Genomic DNA, 17,316 nt, shown 5'->3' with positions numbered 1-17,316 from the left:
ACGCCGAATTTTTATCTCCACAGGAAAGTACTTAAAAACGATAATCGACTAAAATTAAATTAATTAAAATTACGAAATAAAAAGCAAATGTGACATATTAGGCCTTTTAAAATATTATATAATAATACCTATTATAACGACAGTATTCTTTCTAAGCTTTATTATAAACTTGTTAGATATTTATAATCATCTATAGGTAAAAAACAAATAAATATCAAAAGTTAAAAATCCTCCTCCTGTAAAGTAGCATTTTCGTTAATTCGCCCTTTTTACAAAACACCGACGATATGTGACGCTTGATAAAAAATACCACCTCTTACAACTCACCATACAGAAAACAATCTAATGACATGGGGAGACAGCTCTATGCCTTCAGCGAGTTATCTCGCTCTATGAGGCCGTGATCGACATGGCGCACATCCAAATTTTGTAAGTTATCTCTGTCTGACTTTAAACTCAAATTACTAGCTACTGTTGATTGATTTGCATAATCTAAAAAACTAAACACACAGTGAAATCTGTTTGAATAATTATTGGTTGACGCCACATTGTGGTGGCCGTAATCCTTACTTCCCACTTCCCTCAAATCCCACTATTATTGTCACAAGACCAAGTGACCGGCAGTCACAGGTATTTATAGACCGCAAATAACATTTAGTTAGCTCAAGTGATATGCGGCAAGCGGACGTGGGCAAGTTGTTATACTTTACCGTCGCTTCCTACCTACAGTGTGATTCAAAAGTTAATTCAAAACCGCCGTCGCGCGTGGATCAGCTCAAGAATACCACTGGTGCGTGTTGTCACACAGCTTTATTATACAGACTGATTAGAAGTAGTTTGTGGACCTCGGCCGGGTCAGCTTGATATAATACTTCTGAATACCTGCCAAACTGTGATATCGGCTCTCATCATTTATATAATCAATCATCATTCATCAACCTCATTATCATCCATAAACAGTGTACCGTCAAGTTCCGCGCACCGGGTAACCCAAACAAACAATACCGTGCGAGTGATAGTAGAACCAGACCACGGAGCCATCATCAACATCATAAAAGGTCAGTGTCTGGCATCCTGTTAAATCGCCCCACCCCTAGATCCGGAATCCACATCACCTTCAAATTATACAGTCCACTGCAAAAAGCGCCACCAATTATGAAATACTAAGACACAAATTATCGGTATTACAGCTATTTTAGTAAAGCTTCACACTACATTCAACGTGTGTCGTAAAAATCTGTTGTCAGATACTGCCATAGTGATATCATGAGGCATAGAAAAGGAAACGAAGAAATATACTATTAACATGAAATTAAATAATAGACACATAATTATTGGAAAAAGTATAATATATTATCCAAAATATAATTGGGTTTATTAATTTTGTACAGCTGCCAATATCTCTCTAGATATTTGTGAAAAACAAGTTGTCTTAGTTGAATCATTCACCATACTGTAAATATTTCCCAAAAGCCAAAGGCAATCTTTCCTGATATCTTTATACTGTGATGTCAGTAACATTTGCATTATTTTTACAAACTCTTCACTAACAAGGGCACCGTCAGTGTTGCAAGTCTCCATATTAGATAAATTGGCTGATATTCTAATCAGGCAGTCGACTCGTATCAGCTGCTCTTCCCAATTTGATTCCAAGACAGTAGAGATCAAGTCCGATATAGTGGATTTGAATATTGATTGATTTCTTAAAATATCGGCCAATGTTTCTTGGCCTGACAGAATGTACATCAACCAAACGATATAATTTGATTTGTGCTGGCATTTGAAGACATGTGTGGCGATCTCTTCCATTTCGTTATTCCTGAAAAAAATAAATGCGAGATATTGATTGTTTGTATTTTATTTTTGGACTGTTGCTGTATCGTTTTGGATTTATTCCAAAGGTGATAAAGTGTACAAGTGGATGTATGAATACAGGTGCCACTCAGAGAGATATGTGTGTCGAAAAATGTTAAAGTTAGCTGGCAGCAAATGTTAGCCATGGGTAAAAAATATGCTAATTAAGACTAGAGATGTCAGATTGAAGATCTTGAAATTATCAATTTTGCACTTATCGTAAAGATACCAAAGACCACAGATAATGTTATTTGGTAAATCCTGGTAGGTAAAATATAATGTCGGCACCCCGACAAAACCGCCCGGACATTGCGCCAAACCAAATGTACCCGTACCAGTACTCGTTAATACTGCCCGGACAAATCCGCCTATAGACAAAACCGCCTGCAAAAAATACAAAAATATATAAAACAGGAACTAGTGCTTTTTGAACAGTGTTTCTAGTATCAATGTTCGTTTGAGCGAACCTATTCGAACCGAACCATTCGGCAGACCCGACAAAAAGTTTCGGGAATTTATAGCAATATCACCTTTATTGTAATGGCGTTAGAACAGATTATGCCATTCGGCAGACCCGACAAAAAAAGTGAGTGCCATTTTTTTTCTAGATGCTTCGTCCATATTAATGTCATTGGCTGCAGCTTTTAGTATAGTAATAACTTAAAATCATCAGCTTTTAAAACTCATTTAATGCCTTTGTATGGTAGTATTTCTAATTTAGAATATTTAAGAATGTTAGCACACAATATTAAAATTTAATTTTAAATAATTTATGTTTTTTTTTAAAATATTTGTATGTTTTTTTTTTATTTGTGTATCTAAAATATAATATTATATAAAAATAAAAATTGTCTCAATACTGAATTGCTTTGGCGGTAATGTCCGGGTGGTTTTGGTTCAGGCGGTTTTGTCGGGACCCCCATAATGTTACACACTAAGTAATGAATATTTGAGGCGATCCCGTTGACCAAATTGGGTAAATCGACTTCAAGCTTTAATGTGATTGAAAATTCCACATTCTCATATGTTTATTTATGCAAAATATGCACAGTAGGGATAAAATGCCTATGTTTTCATACAAGGCAGAAACAAGTTTGAATCTTGTTTCATGTTGTGATGTGAAAACTATGCCTCACACATTATATGTCATGTGTACACATTTCATTTCACAGTATCTCATTTACTGACTGCAAAACACAGCTATTTTGTGTGTATATGTTAGTATTTACTTACTCCAATATATTATCAGAAGACATCAAAAAATGAGCCAAGGCGTACGAGGCAGCATCTGCAACACTGTTCTGATGATGCATTTGCAGTAACGGAAGTAGTTTCGGAATAAGCCCTTGGGTCTTGAGAAGAACTGTGACTTTTGGATCGCTGCCCGCTAAATTTCCAACTACCCATGCGCAGGTTTCCTGTAATATTCGCAACAAAAAATTAAGCAATGCTCCATTATTTTCCCCAAATGGCATAGACGAATAGTGTGTTGGAGAGAAGTAAACGATGGGTAACCGAGATGAAAAAAGCACACTTGGACAGTCATGTTTATGGATATAAGTAGATAATAATAATATATTACCTACTATGATGAATATGTACCAGTGGCGCACCCAGGATTTAATATTGGGGTGGGGCCCAAGGAGGAGAATGTAAATTAGTCCCATAGGCTCTTTTTCTTCTTCACAGCCTAATTTCTCGTTTATCGATTGCACTCGGTGTACTTATACCATGGTCCCCACATCCTGAAACCGGGGCCCTCAGGCTAGGATATTTGACGGGCCTCCTACCTACCGCTAAGATTAAAGGCAGTGTGAAACACTACATTGACGTTTTTCAAATTGTGTTTTAGTTCAAATTAAGGGTATACAGTGAATTATTGGCGATTTAAAATACATCTACTTTAATAATGGAGCTGTTATAATCTGTAATAATCGACAAATTAAAATCAAAAAATATATTGCACAATTATATAAGTAATTGAAAATGTTCATGGCCATGAAGTATAATAGCGCCACAAGCGACTTTTTTACTATTAAAACATGGGTGGCCAACCCGCGGCCCGCTGGGTGTCAACTTGTGGCCCGTGGAGCAGTGAGAAAATAAAAATAATATTAAATGCTGCCGCTAGATGCAATGCTAATTTCGCAAATTGAGATTCGATATTGACTCAAGATTTTAAAAAGCATGGTGTGGTTTTTGCTGCATTTGCAACGCCATTCTTCGTAGACGTGAATTTATTACCGGGATATTTACAAATGGAACATTGTGAAATATGTTGCGATGAACAGTTAAAGGAGAAATTCCATCAGGTTGGTTTGGAAGAGTTTTACAAAACATATTTGGACAAGAAGAAATATCCTGCATTTTACAAACATGCTCTAATAGTGACTTCGCTATTTGGAAATACTTACACGCGTGAACAGCTTTTTAGTCGGCTGAAGCATATCAAATCCCGAGTGAGAACACGGATCACTGTGCATTTGGAAAACTGTTTGCTTGCAGGAACAATCTCACCCGATATCGATATTGATGCACTTAGTTCTGCCACACAAAATCAAACTTATCACTAAAATTTATTATTTTTATATTACCTATTTTGTTTTATTATTATTATTTAAAAAAGTCTAATCTAATAAATATGTTTGATTCTCATTTTTGTTTTATTTTATTATTATATCTTAATATATAAAAAAATAATATTTGTTTGTGTGTTTGTTTGTTTGTTTGTTTGTTCGTATTGAATGCACTGCCATACCGTTCATCCGATTGCGATAAAACTTTGTCAACTTATTGCTTGCACTTTCGCGAAGAGTATAGGCTATACTAATATATAAAAATGAATGTCTGTCTGTCTGTCTGTCTGTGTGTCTGTCCCGTATGCGTTCCTATACCATTCATCCGATTGCGATGAAATTTTGGTAAGTGGTTGTATGCACACCCATGAAGGTTTCTGAATTAGAAAAATCATCATCTTCTTCTTCTTCTTCATTCTATCTTCTTTTATTCGTATTGTTCCTATACCATTCATTCAATTGCGATGAAATTTTCATCAGTTGTTGTGGTAACACCCGTAAAGGTTTCTGAATTAGTACAACCATCTTCTTCTTTTTCTTCATTCTATCTTCTTTTATTCGTATGGTCCCTATATCATTCATCCGATTGCGATGAAACTTTCGTCAGTGGTTGTGCCAACACCCGCGAAGGTTTCTGAATTTGTACAACCATCTTCTTCTTCTTCTTCATTATATCTTCTTTTATTCGTATGGTCCCTATATCATTCATCCGATTGCGATGAAACTTTCATCAGTGGTTGTGCCAACACCCGCGAAGGTTTCTGAATTTGTACAACCATCTTCTTCTTCTTCATTATATCTTCTTTTATTCGTATGGTCCCTATATCATTCATCCGATTGCGATGAAACTTTCATCAGTGGTTGTGCCAACACCCGCAAAGGTTTCTGAATTTGTACAACCATCTTCTTCTTCTTCTTCATTATATCTTCTTTTATTCGTATGGTCCCTATATCATTCATCCGATTGCGATGAAACTTTCATCAGTGGTTGTGCCAACACCCGCGAAAGTTTCTGAATTTGTACAACCATCTTCTTCTTCTTCTTCATTATATCTTCTTTTATTCGTATGGTTCCTATATCATCCATCCGATTGCGATGAAACCTTCATCAGTTGTTGTGGTAACACCCGTAAAGGTTTCTGAATTAGTACAACCATCTTCTTCTTCTTCATTATATCTTCTTTTATTCGTATGGTCCCTATATCATTCATTCAATTGCGATGAAATTTTCATCAGTTGTTGTGGTAACACCCGTAAAGGTTTCTGAATTAGTACAACCATCTTCTTCTTTTTGTTCATTCTATCTTCTTTTATTCGTATGGTCCCTATATCATTCATCCGATTGCGATGAAACTTTCGTCAGTGGTTGTGCCAACACCCGCGAAGGTTTCTGAATTTGTACAACCATCTTCTTCTTCTTCATTATATCTTCTTTTATTCGTATGGTCCCTATATCATTCATCCGATTGCGATGAAACTTTCATCAGTGGTTGTGCCAACACCCGCAAAGGTTTCTGAATTTGTACAACCATCTTCTTCTTCTTCTTCATTATATCTTCTTTTATTCGTATGGTCCCTATATCATTCATCCGATTGCGATGAAACTTTCATCAGTGGTTGTGCCAACACCCGCGAAGGTTTCTGAATTTGTACAACCATCTTCTTCTTCTTCTTCATTATATCTTCTTTTATTCGTATGGTTCCTATATCATCCATCCGATTGCGATGAAACCTTCATCAGTTGTTGTGGTAACACCCGTACAGGTTTCTGAATTAGTACAACCATCTTCTTCTTCTTCTTCTTCATTATATCTTCTTTTATTCGTATGGTCCCTATATCATTCATCCGATTGCGATGAAACTTTCGTCAGTGGTTGTGCCAACACCCGCAAAGGTTTATGAATTTGTACAAACATCTTCTTCGTCTTCTTCATTATATCTTCTTTTATTCGTATGGTTCCTATACCATTCATCCGATTGCGATGAAACCTTCGTCAGTTGTTGTGGTAACACCCGCAAAGGTTTCTGAATTAGTACGACCATCTTCTTCTTCTATTAATTGTATGAGTTCCTATTCCATTCATCCGATTGCAATAAAACTTTCTTCAGTAATTGTGCCAACACCCGCGAAGGTTTCTGAATTAGTACAATCGTCTTCTTCTATTCGTATGTGTTCCTATACCATTCATCCGATTGCAATGAAATTTTGATCAAGTGTTGTGCTCATGCCCGCAAAGGTTTCTAAATTGAGACAACCATTTCTTCTTCTTTTTCATCTATTCTATCTTCTTCTATTCATATGCGTTCTTATACCATTCATCTGATTGCGATGAAATTTTTGTAAGTTGTGCGCACACCTGCGAAGGTTTCTAAATTAGTATTATATAAAATACAAAGTTTGTTCCATCCAATTTTGGTTTGTTACTGCATATTAATAACATTAATAACGTTTGCATATTTTGGATTCGATTTTAATTTAGTGTTCTTTTGTTTGACCTTTACTCCTATTAGAATTATTTTCATATTGATATATTGTATTACACAGATATTTTAATATTAAAAAAATAATTACCTCTTATTATTTTTTAAATATCTAAGATAAATATAACCACGAAGCGACCCTGTGCGAAGCCGGGTACTTCAGCTAGTAATATATATATTTCTTTTTTGTTTTGTTTTGTATAATAAAAAAAATCAGTTGTGCGGCCCGGTAGGATATCTCATTTTTAGAATCTGGCCCGGCTGCTGAAAAGGTTGGCCACCCATGTATTAAAGCTAATTTATGTGTGTTTATCTCACTTATCTGGTCAACCCGACACGCCGAACCCCCCACAGCCCAGGCCCCCAGGCTAGAGCCCTGTCAGCCTTCCCCAGCCATGACCTACACCACTCCGGAATTCGGGTGGACACCGAGAATTTTTTGACAGTTCCATTAGGGATTGGGTTTCTAAAAAAACCTGACATTAGTGTTTCGAAATTTTTGTGTTAGAAATTAAAATCTAAGAAATTTTTCTAAAAAGGGTGCTGGAGAATTATTACAGATCATATTTTTGCCATGTTTTTATTTGTCTAAGCCCAAAGGTATAGTTTATTGGCTTTCAATTTCAATGGTTAAAATCATTCAGATAATTTTCATGTTTGGGGGGTGCCAGGGCCCCTTGCCCCCCCCCCCCTGGGTGCGCCACTGATATGTACACAGTAATGATAATAACTTACTAGATTAATAAATTTTCTGAATTAAATGAATGAATTTATTGTGTATTACATTATATTAGTCTTGGTTCATCTTGAATGCAGAGTAACACAGACATACACTCCCTCTGTGTCTGCAGATCAATGAGCTCATCAACAAGAATGTTGACAGGTGGCACTACTACCAGGTAATTTTTTCTAGTTTTTTAATAACTAAGTATTATCCAAATATAAGAAGATACAGTTTTGTTTGATAACTGATTCTTAGACAGTGCTAAATCATATTTCTTTTAAAATTCCTGTTGATATTATTTATTTTTTTAATTTTCATAGGGAATGGTCACTGCTTTGATAATTGTTTGGTAGATGGCAGTGTCAATTTCGCATATTAAATATATTTTCAGTTATTGTTAAAGTAATTTCATACAGAAAATACGTTGGATTGGCAACACATTCTTTTTCTTTTCTTTGACTATATTCGCACTTGAGAGAGCATATGCCCTGTCGCCCACGGGCCTTCTTGCATCTTGGGCAACATGTTACATGCTTGTTTTTCACGTTACATAATGAGTCTCGCAATATTGTTAAACAGCAACCGTTTCAATGGTTTCTATAGTTGGATCAGTAAAATGTGAAGTTGTGCAGTGACATCATAGGCTTGCATAAGTGACAGATAAACATGTTATTTACCACAAGCTGGTCATTCTGACTCTCCAAGTGCGTGATGAGGTATGTTCCAGCCGCTTTGGCGAGATTGTTACAGCCCTTTACTGGACCCAAAGATATATTGCAGCAACACCCAGCTGCTAATATTTGCTTGTTTGCATCATTACCTAAATAAAAAAAAATCTATTAAGTACAATCAAAGAGGAAATAGGCACAGAATCGTATTTTATATTAGTAATTCGGATAGAATGGACATTGGACCTAATAAGTTGAGCAAGTAGTGGCTAACATCCATTTCAAATTAGTCAAATTTTATTTTTTCGAATCAGTATAATCGCCGGTAATGGTCTGTCACTATTGCGAGAGAGAGAGAGCATTTTATGTGGTTATGGAATGTTGATACCCACTATGAGAAAAGACATGGCACCATAATGACATATTATGCGTCTCTCCGATAAAGTCTATGGATTGCTCAAAATTAGCGTTCAAAGAAATCCCAAATTATTAATTTTCTAAGTATATACGGCTCATCTGCCCTCAGTAGTAGACCCCTATTATATCAATAACTGTATCTTTAACAAAAACTTTCTTTAGACACCACAATTGTATAATTCAATTTTCGCATATCCGGTGCAATAACGTCATAACGTCGGTAATTTTCTACAAACACGTATCTCAAAAAACACAACTTTTCGGGAGAGGCAAATAACAAACTTTATTCTCTCAGTTTTTAATTTAGAAATATTTTTTTTTCTATGAAATATTCATTTAGTATAGTTACACATATTTTCATGAAAAAAATGTTATGTTTCTTCAATTTATCGCACAATACTTTCGACCGATCAGTCATATTGTCGAAGATACGAGAATGCGTGGCAACTTTGCTGTGAATATTATCTTGACTTACGAGAAAGAGCTTCAGTATAATCATCTGTCGTCGGAGTTTAGCATTCTGTATACTTACAAACACGTAACTCAAGATACGAGTTTATAATATTTATAAAAGTCTTTTATTGTGATACGAGTTTTATGTAATTGCTTAAATCTATTATGTTATAAAGCGAGTGCTTAAAGTCAGACAACGTTATCTACAAAAAAGTGTTTTTTTTTTTTTTTTTTTGAGATAACCTTATTTTACATTTACGGCTACATGATAGTCAAACAACGATATGTCAATCTTTTCTAATTTCTTATTAAATCGTCAGTAAAGTTTAACACTAACTACATAAGTTACCCTTGTTTTCATATTTTTTAAAAACTATCCCTATAAATTTTAACATCATCATAAGCAAGATAAATGTACAATACACAATAAATTATAAAATATTAACATTAGGTTTTAAATAAACATTTCCCTTGTTAAGTTACAAGAATCTAAAATAACGAATTTTGGCTCTCCTGTAAAGTTGCACTTTTGTAGATAGTGTTGTTTGACACTAAGACCTCGAAAGTATGTTTTGAGATACGTGTTACTGGAATATGTGCGTATTCAAATTCTGAATTGTCTCGGTTGTGATGCAGTCCTTGGGCACTTTCCTCTCTGGTGCATTATTTTCTTCGCGATGAACGTACGTTTTACGAGGGAGAAGTTTCCGAAATAAGCCCATCTCATCTGCGGTGTATACTACGCAGAGGACTACTGAATTTGACATACGAATACCGGCAAATTATAGAGCTTGATTTTGTGCTTTCAACTAGTAAAAATAACGGCGGATTAAAGTAGTTGTCGGTTAATCGAGCGGCGGATTACTGCGAGTGTACTGTAATGTCATTTTTGATTTTTTAGCACTTGTGATGTTGTTGCACCGGATGTGTGTTATGTTAAAGATAAGACAAATTTTTTAAAATTAATCAAGTATCAGATTTCGGAAAAAGGTAGCTTATATTAATAACGCCAGCAGGATTCAAACCCATGACTATGAGATAACTACAGCCATGGGTCGGCATATTGCGTGAGACACATTTCAAATAGGGAACATTACTTTTCCATACCTGTCAATTCTTTGATCAGTCCATTCAAAGCTCCGTGAACATTCAGAAAGGCGGAAATGTTGTCTTCGCTTTGAATCAGGGCATTTTTGAGGTCGCTTAAATCAGAAGCATGGACTGCCCCTTTTGTTCTCAATTTTTGTGCTATAGAAGTGACATCAATCGTTCTGTCTGGCCTGAATATACACAATAAATTATTATTCAAAAATATTATGTCATTCGTATTATATATAAAATAGTTAAAAAGAAAAATAATACAACACCTTTCTGGCGCCGAACCTAGCTCCAGCCTTCTGTTGTTTGTGGCGATTTCTCTAAATTTCTTTCTGTCGCATAACATATCTTCACGTTTTCGCGTCATTATAGATTCCATAGCAGTGTTTTCCATCTTTTGAGATATATGCTTATTACAAAAGAAATAGTTTCTCACGAGACGCGCGCGGTTCGAAATTTTTGAATACTTTTGACAGCTTCTTGACATTTCACACAATATTGCAAGGAATAAAAATGTTTGACGGGGACAATTTGTATTGTAGAGGTTTTATTAATATTGAATTTTTGGGGCATTGTTTTACTCGTTTACGCATACGTATATTATTTTATTTATTATATAAAACAATATGGTTTTTCTATTACATTTAATCTAAAATTTGTATTGGTAAAAGTTACAATACGGTTCATAAACTTTTTTTTTTCAAAAAACAAAATTGGTTAGTAAGTAAATATTATTGTTTTTTTTGAATAAATTTAAGTGTTAGATTAAAAGAATGTATTATTTCATAGCTCAAAAGATTATTTGCTGAAATGTGCAGTGAAATAAATAATTGCACAAACAAGGTGTGTTTTGAAAATGAGCGCCACAATACGAAGTGACACTTTCTGTGACGTCACTTGCCAGTCAGCTGTTTTTTGTTTTGAACCAATCACAACGCGTCCGATGTGAAGATTGCGATTATTCGCGCCGCAGCCGTGAGCCGACAGCCGTGTCCCAGTGGCGTGAGTGGCGTTGACTTTTCTCGCAAAATGGCGGACGGGATTAAATTGAAAACGAGATTGCCAAAGAGTTTGTATAAATTGTGTATAACAGCCCTCGTTGACTATCTTTACAAGTCCAAGTGCGATCGCAAGGAGCTGCGGACCGTGCCTGAAAATGTGCTCATCGATTTGTATGTCAAAGTGAGTAGTGTCAATTTCTTCACCTTATGTTTTACGGAATTCATTGTTGGCGAGTACAGCCTCTCGATGTTGGAATGCATTCTGTGTTATAATATAGATCGTGAACGGTGTGGCTAGTGTTAGCGGGTATTTAAATTACAATATTCCATCATTCTAATCATATTTCATTAACGTTACGAAGTGACTGTTGCATAAAGCTTTGTTCAAGTCGACATCGACTGTTCAGTGTTCATACTTCTATAGACGAATGTATATTAACTTTCACTGTTCATTCATATTATTATTGTACATTTATATGCAGATAATAACTGACGCGTATGCGGCCAATGTATGTATTCGAGATGATTTAATTTAATTGATTTCTCAAGAGAGAAGAGGGAACAATGTTGTTGACACTCGACGCAAATATTTTCTTATGCAGAGCAATAAATTATTCCATACAAGTTCAGTACAGTGTACACATAATTATTATTTGTGACAAACCGAGTGTTCGCATTTTTACGGAATTCACGTGAATGCTGTGGATTGTACGTTAACATATTAATTTCCTCGAATATTTTTTTTGTGCTTTGAAGGTTTGAATCACAATACTGTTTCCAAATCGCGGAATAATAAATTATTTTGACACAAAACACAATGGAGCGTCTGTCCCCTCTACAATAATGTGAAATGTCTATAAGGCCAGTGGCGTATGTTGAATAAAATGTACTATAAGTAAATCATTCTATAGTGGCACCATTGACAATTCGCAGGTGTATTGGAGATTTTCTACTATGTTCGTTTAAATGCTAGAAAACAAGGTAATTGTGCCGCAGCGATGGACGCGAGCTTTTATATATTATATTTTTTAGGAAAACAGTTTATTCCATGTTGACAATTATAATAAATAGAGAATCCATAGAGATTATTGTTGTGAACCAAATATATTCATATTTAGTGGAAAACCCAGCATTCTCTCATCAAAACGCTCCTTTGAAAATCGCTATTAAAAACAAAGGCTGTAATCTCCTTTCAAAAGCATACACAGCAATCTCCATTTCAACCAATCAAATGCAAGGAAATGTCACGCCACAGGATGGCCGCTCTATCCTGAACAGACAGTTCGCGGTGATTTTTGTTGGTGCCAATTTTAAATCTTTTTAATATCCCTTTCCAACTTAAGTATGAGGTTTCCTTTGAGCTTATTGACATAGCAAAGATGTCGGAATTTTAGAAAGTTTTATGGCAAACACAGCAATCTCCAATGTTGTAAGATGCAAAGGCAGCAATCTCCACCGCTTGGTAGCAAAAGCAGCAATCTCCCGATTTAAATATTAATTATAATAAAGAAAAACTGAGAATGAATTTGTTCACTGATATCAAAATACTAAATATATCATATCTATATAAAAAAAAATAACAAGTAGATACTCGTAAGTATCAAGTCGTACCTGTCAAATATAATATGAAAATAATGACAGCGTTATAATCAGATAGGTAGATACTTGATACCCTTGATACCAATCAATTCAAATTAATATTATTGTTGAATCTAATAAAATTGGAACATTACTGTCTGCAATGCTATTCGGCTATATATCTTTTCAGTATGACAGCTCACGGTGAACTGTGTTACGGCGGAATGTAATACGTACAGTTTACTTGTAACTTTCTTACACCCCTGTGACTTCTGAAGTATTCCAATACGGCAAGATGGGGATTGGTGCTTATCATTTTTCGACCTAGGACCATGTTATCAACAGAAAAGATCCAAAGTGGCCACTGAGGGATGTTAGATTTTTTAGATTGTGTCATCGTAAAAGAAAATTACAAAGGTTCATTCACATTCCTACTCACTTTGTCAAATTAAATAAATTATTTTAAACTAAACGTTTTTAAGAAAATGTCATTAGAAAAATCACCGAATAGGGTTGATTTTATTTCACACGTTAGGATGACTATTCGCAATGGCCTCGGAACTTAGGTCCAGACTAAAGGCAGCACGTTTCGTTTTTTAGAATGCAACAATATCACGTACAGTGAATACCTATCTACGTACAATAGTGTGACCAGATTCAAAACAATACGTATTTACAATATCTTTGTTATAATCAACCAGAATAATTTATGAACGGTGGCAACTTTCGCTATGATTATAGGTGTGTTACATGTAAATAATTGTACGTAAAACATTTCACCGTATCACAGTTCGCCGTGAGCTTTCTTATCGGAAAGAGATGACCGCTTAGCTTAGACTATAGATACATACCGTATAGGTACTATACAGTCACCAATTTGATTACATTCAATATGAACATTAATTCAATTTTCATAGCTGATTTTGGCAAAATTCAAGAATGAAAACCTAACCTAACTCAGTGGCGAAGGGTGAAGGTAGGCTGTTGTAAAGTAAACATTAGAATTTACCTTTTCAATTGTCTCAAATGGTCCTCGGTGGCACCCAGTGCATACCACTGCATTATATTAAAAATGTCTCTGTAATCGTTTAGTGCTCCTTGGGTAACACTGCATCATATGACAGCATTCGTCCAGCGATTGTCCAGCCCATTACCTTGGCGACCTTTGCTATGCCGACATCGTGTAGTCTTGTCTGCTTCTTTATCCATTGTTTTCTTTTGTGGCCTTTCTGCGTTATGCCCAATACGCACCATTCCATGTTACTCTTAATTTTGGATTTTTCTTACATTGTGTTGATACCCACCTTTATATCTACACTTTGTTCCATATCGTGCCATCTAAAGCTGTTGAAGTGGCGATTTTACTTGTGCGATGATCACACTGAATTTTGAAGATTCTGGAAACAAAAGCGGCAATTTCCATGATCGTAAAATCTTGTGCAAGCGAACAAAAATGTGTAATTTATTTCTTATACGTATATGCTCTCTAAACAAAGTATTCTAAAATGTTGTATGTACCTATGTCCTATACAAATAAAAATAACATTTTTTTGAACAGATTTTTTTTTCAAAAATTATACTCGAGTATAAGAAAGAAGTGGGGTTGACTTGCTAACATTTTACAAGAATGGAAACTGCCGTTTTTGTTTCGAACGTTTTTTTTTTAATTATTTGTTCAATGCGATTGCTGTATTTAAATAAATGTACAGTCGAACTTGGTTATTACGAGGAAGATGGGACCGACTGAATTTGCTCGTTATATCGTTGTATAACATTTTTCGCGCCACGTTATATTTAAGCATAGAACATAAAACATCTGAAAACCATCGTAAAAATCCCCGAAACAAGCATGGCATTCATAAACTACAAAATAAGTTGTTTATTGTAATGAAGTGTTGAGCCGCCGGCGCTGGTAGGTACCTACTGACTTCACAAAGCTAGGATTTTTTACATGCAATTTAAACCATATGCGTGGATATTTTTTCAACGTAATCGGCGAAAACACCAATTGGGTACTTAGACATTTAACTAGTGTCACAAACGTAATCCGATCCCGGCGGCATCGGTCTAGTTAACAACTCCCCGGTCGGATTTTATTCCTTAGCGCTTGGCCACAGTGACGGGCGGGCAACGGCGCGGCGGAGTCTTGCGAAACTCAAACGTATAACCGTGTGTATTATGCCCCAAAAAAGACACTGTCTACGAACATTTCACACACGGTTATACGTTTGAGTTGCGCAAGACGCCGCCGCGCGACCACTACGTTCTTGCACTTAGGGTGGAAAATGTTTTTAAACGATCGACACATTTAACTGTTTTTCTCGGTATACCCGAGAAGTAGCTCGTTATAAAAGTGAATAAATGTATGGAGAAAGTCATAAACTAAAATGTCAACGAATGTTTCCTCATTACATCCGAGATCTCGCTATTTCCGTGATCGCAATAACCAAGTTCTACTATAATAATATTGAAAAAATATTGTTACAAAATCATAACGATTCGATGAGCAGTTGCATTACAATGCATGTATGTATCTATCTACCTGCAATGCGATCATCACCTGTAGAATGCGATCACCGCATAAGTAAAATCGACCAATGAATTCATCGCAATATTTCAGTCAAAATTCGTAGTAAAATTGATAGAATGTAGATTCGAGTGCAATGCTTGTATGCAAGAGTAAATTCACTGCCATTTGAATGTACGCTTTGAATTCAGGTGTGATCATCACATCTTGATGGGTCTTTTTGGATCTTCGAACCACCCCACCCTCTTTGCAAATCTGAAATAACGCTGCCATATAAATACTTAGAAACACGTTATTTTTATTTATATAACATGCTATACCTATCTATAATAATATGTTTTAATATAGTGCTGCGTTATTATTGTCATGTCTCGCATATCTAGTAATTTATTGAATCGGAAAAACCTCAACAATAAATTAATGTTAGTCTAATGAGCAGTGGCGTCATACTAATTTCGCAACAACCGGCTCGCAGTTTAAATTAATGAATTACTGGGGAGATCCCTGCGCACATAAGAGATGTGAATCGTAGAATACCAATCACATAGATAGATGGTCGGGGGACATTTTTAATTGTCACTTGAAAGGGAAGAGCCACTGAAGCTTCAGCTGATCTGATACTACTGCATGGGTTCAATCAATGACTTACACTTTACAGGAACTGGGCACTTCTGGGCCGTTTAGGCCCATTAATTAGGTACATATACTGTAAAAAAAAGATAATTTTTTCGTACTTATATTACGAGTATATTAATTGCTTAATCGTATTTTTTATTACGCACGTACAAGTTGTAAAAAGACCAATTGAAATGTGACACGAGATTTCTTCAATATATTATTATATAATATTTGGAGGCGGTTTTAGCAGACTGTAATTTTAAGGTGATGCTGGTTGGTGGATTACGGATCTAGGGGGGGGGGGGGGGGGGTTTACACAGGATGCCAGACACTGACCTTTTATCTTGAGAAGGCTGGTGCGCGGTGGGGCCTGTTCGGTGTTCACGCACTGGTAAACGGACGGTACACTTTTGTTGGATGATATATGAGGTTGATGAATGATGATGATAAGTTCAGGATGGATGATATAGACGCGACGTTCGCTCAAACCGTAGCAGATTTAGTGCAACGAAGGTCAAACAGATGCATTTTGTATGAATCAATCTGTAGTTAATGCAGCCTCGATCGTATCGTATCAGATATAGCGCGATAACTTTAACAAGCCTACGCGCTCGGCTGAATGTTATTCGCATTCACGGTCGTCTCATGACCCGTAATTGCTGGTTGCCTGGTCTTGTGGCAATAATAAATATGGATATGAGGTAGGCGGGGAAATAAGGGATGACGACATCCATATTTGGCCCAGCCAATATTTGATTCACCCTAAAATTGTATGTGTTTAGCCGTGTGATTTTGTTAAAACCTCTATTGCAATGTATTTGTCGAACTCTGGGACTCCTACCAATTCGGGGGCCTAGGCTATATCTCTTTTAGCCCCTATTGGTTATTCGCAAACATAACCACTATTTTGTAACAATCGCCTCGCACTAACCCGTTGATGGACACCGCCATTAATAAGCCTACTTGCCCCTGACCTGACAAAAACTGTTTACCTACTTATTATATTATTATTGTTTACGTTGGCAGGTACTTTTTTCACTGTGTAAGTAATAACAAGAAGGTATCTATTATGATTTTAGTGTTATCACAGGTGAGGCATCATTTGTGTTATCTTTTATATACTACTTATCACTCTGTTGTATTCCACAGAACTGATATTAACTAGAGTGGCAATGTGAAAGCATGTTGGTTGAGATTGATACATTTGTCTATTTCTAGGATTACGTATCGTCGTCAATAAAAAACAACTCAAAACGACATGAGGCAAGTTAGTAGAATAATAATTGTACCTACTGGCAAACAAATTCTACTACATAGATAT

The 17,316-nt window shown here is 35.8% G+C and overlaps 2 protein-coding genes across 2 annotated transcripts in view; one reads left to right on the top strand and one right to left on the bottom strand.

Moving 5' to 3' along the window:
• Positions 1-1,328: 1,328 nt before the first annotated feature.
• LOC147073600 (transmembrane and coiled-coil domain-containing protein 6) lies at positions 1,329-10,762 on the bottom strand. The gene is made up of 5 exons (XM_085944891.1): positions 10,541-10,762; positions 10,281-10,453; positions 8,313-8,455; positions 3,088-3,272; positions 1,329-1,819 (listed from the first exon to the last, which is right to left on the bottom strand). The coding sequence occupies exons 1-5, from the start codon at positions 10,756-10,758 to the stop codon at positions 1,378-1,380; spliced, it is 1,161 nt and encodes a 386-aa protein (XP_085801017.1). The 5' UTR covers positions 10,759-10,762; the 3' UTR covers positions 1,329-1,377.
• A 471-nt stretch (positions 10,763-11,233) lies between these two features.
• Pat1 (Protein interacting with APP tail-1) overlaps positions 11,234-17,316 on the top strand; it is a 61,378-nt gene continuing 55,295 nt past the window's right edge. The window contains exon 1 of the mRNA XM_085944888.1: positions 11,234-11,453. Within this exon, the coding sequence (XP_085801014.1) occupies positions 11,301-11,453 (153 nt within the window). The 5' untranslated portion in view covers positions 11,234-11,300. The remainder of the gene's footprint in view (positions 11,454-17,316) is intronic.

Source organism: Rhyacophila brunnea, unplaced genomic scaffold, assembly GCF_057557595.1.
Source record: "Rhyacophila brunnea isolate RB1 unplaced genomic scaffold, BYU_Rbru_1.0 scaffold_17, whole genome shotgun sequence".
NCBI classification, from domain to species: Eukaryota; Metazoa; Arthropoda; class Insecta; order Trichoptera; family Rhyacophilidae; genus Rhyacophila; species Rhyacophila brunnea.
The sequence above is the reverse complement of the archived record's forward strand: the minus strand, read 5'-3'. Positions and strand labels throughout refer to the sequence as shown.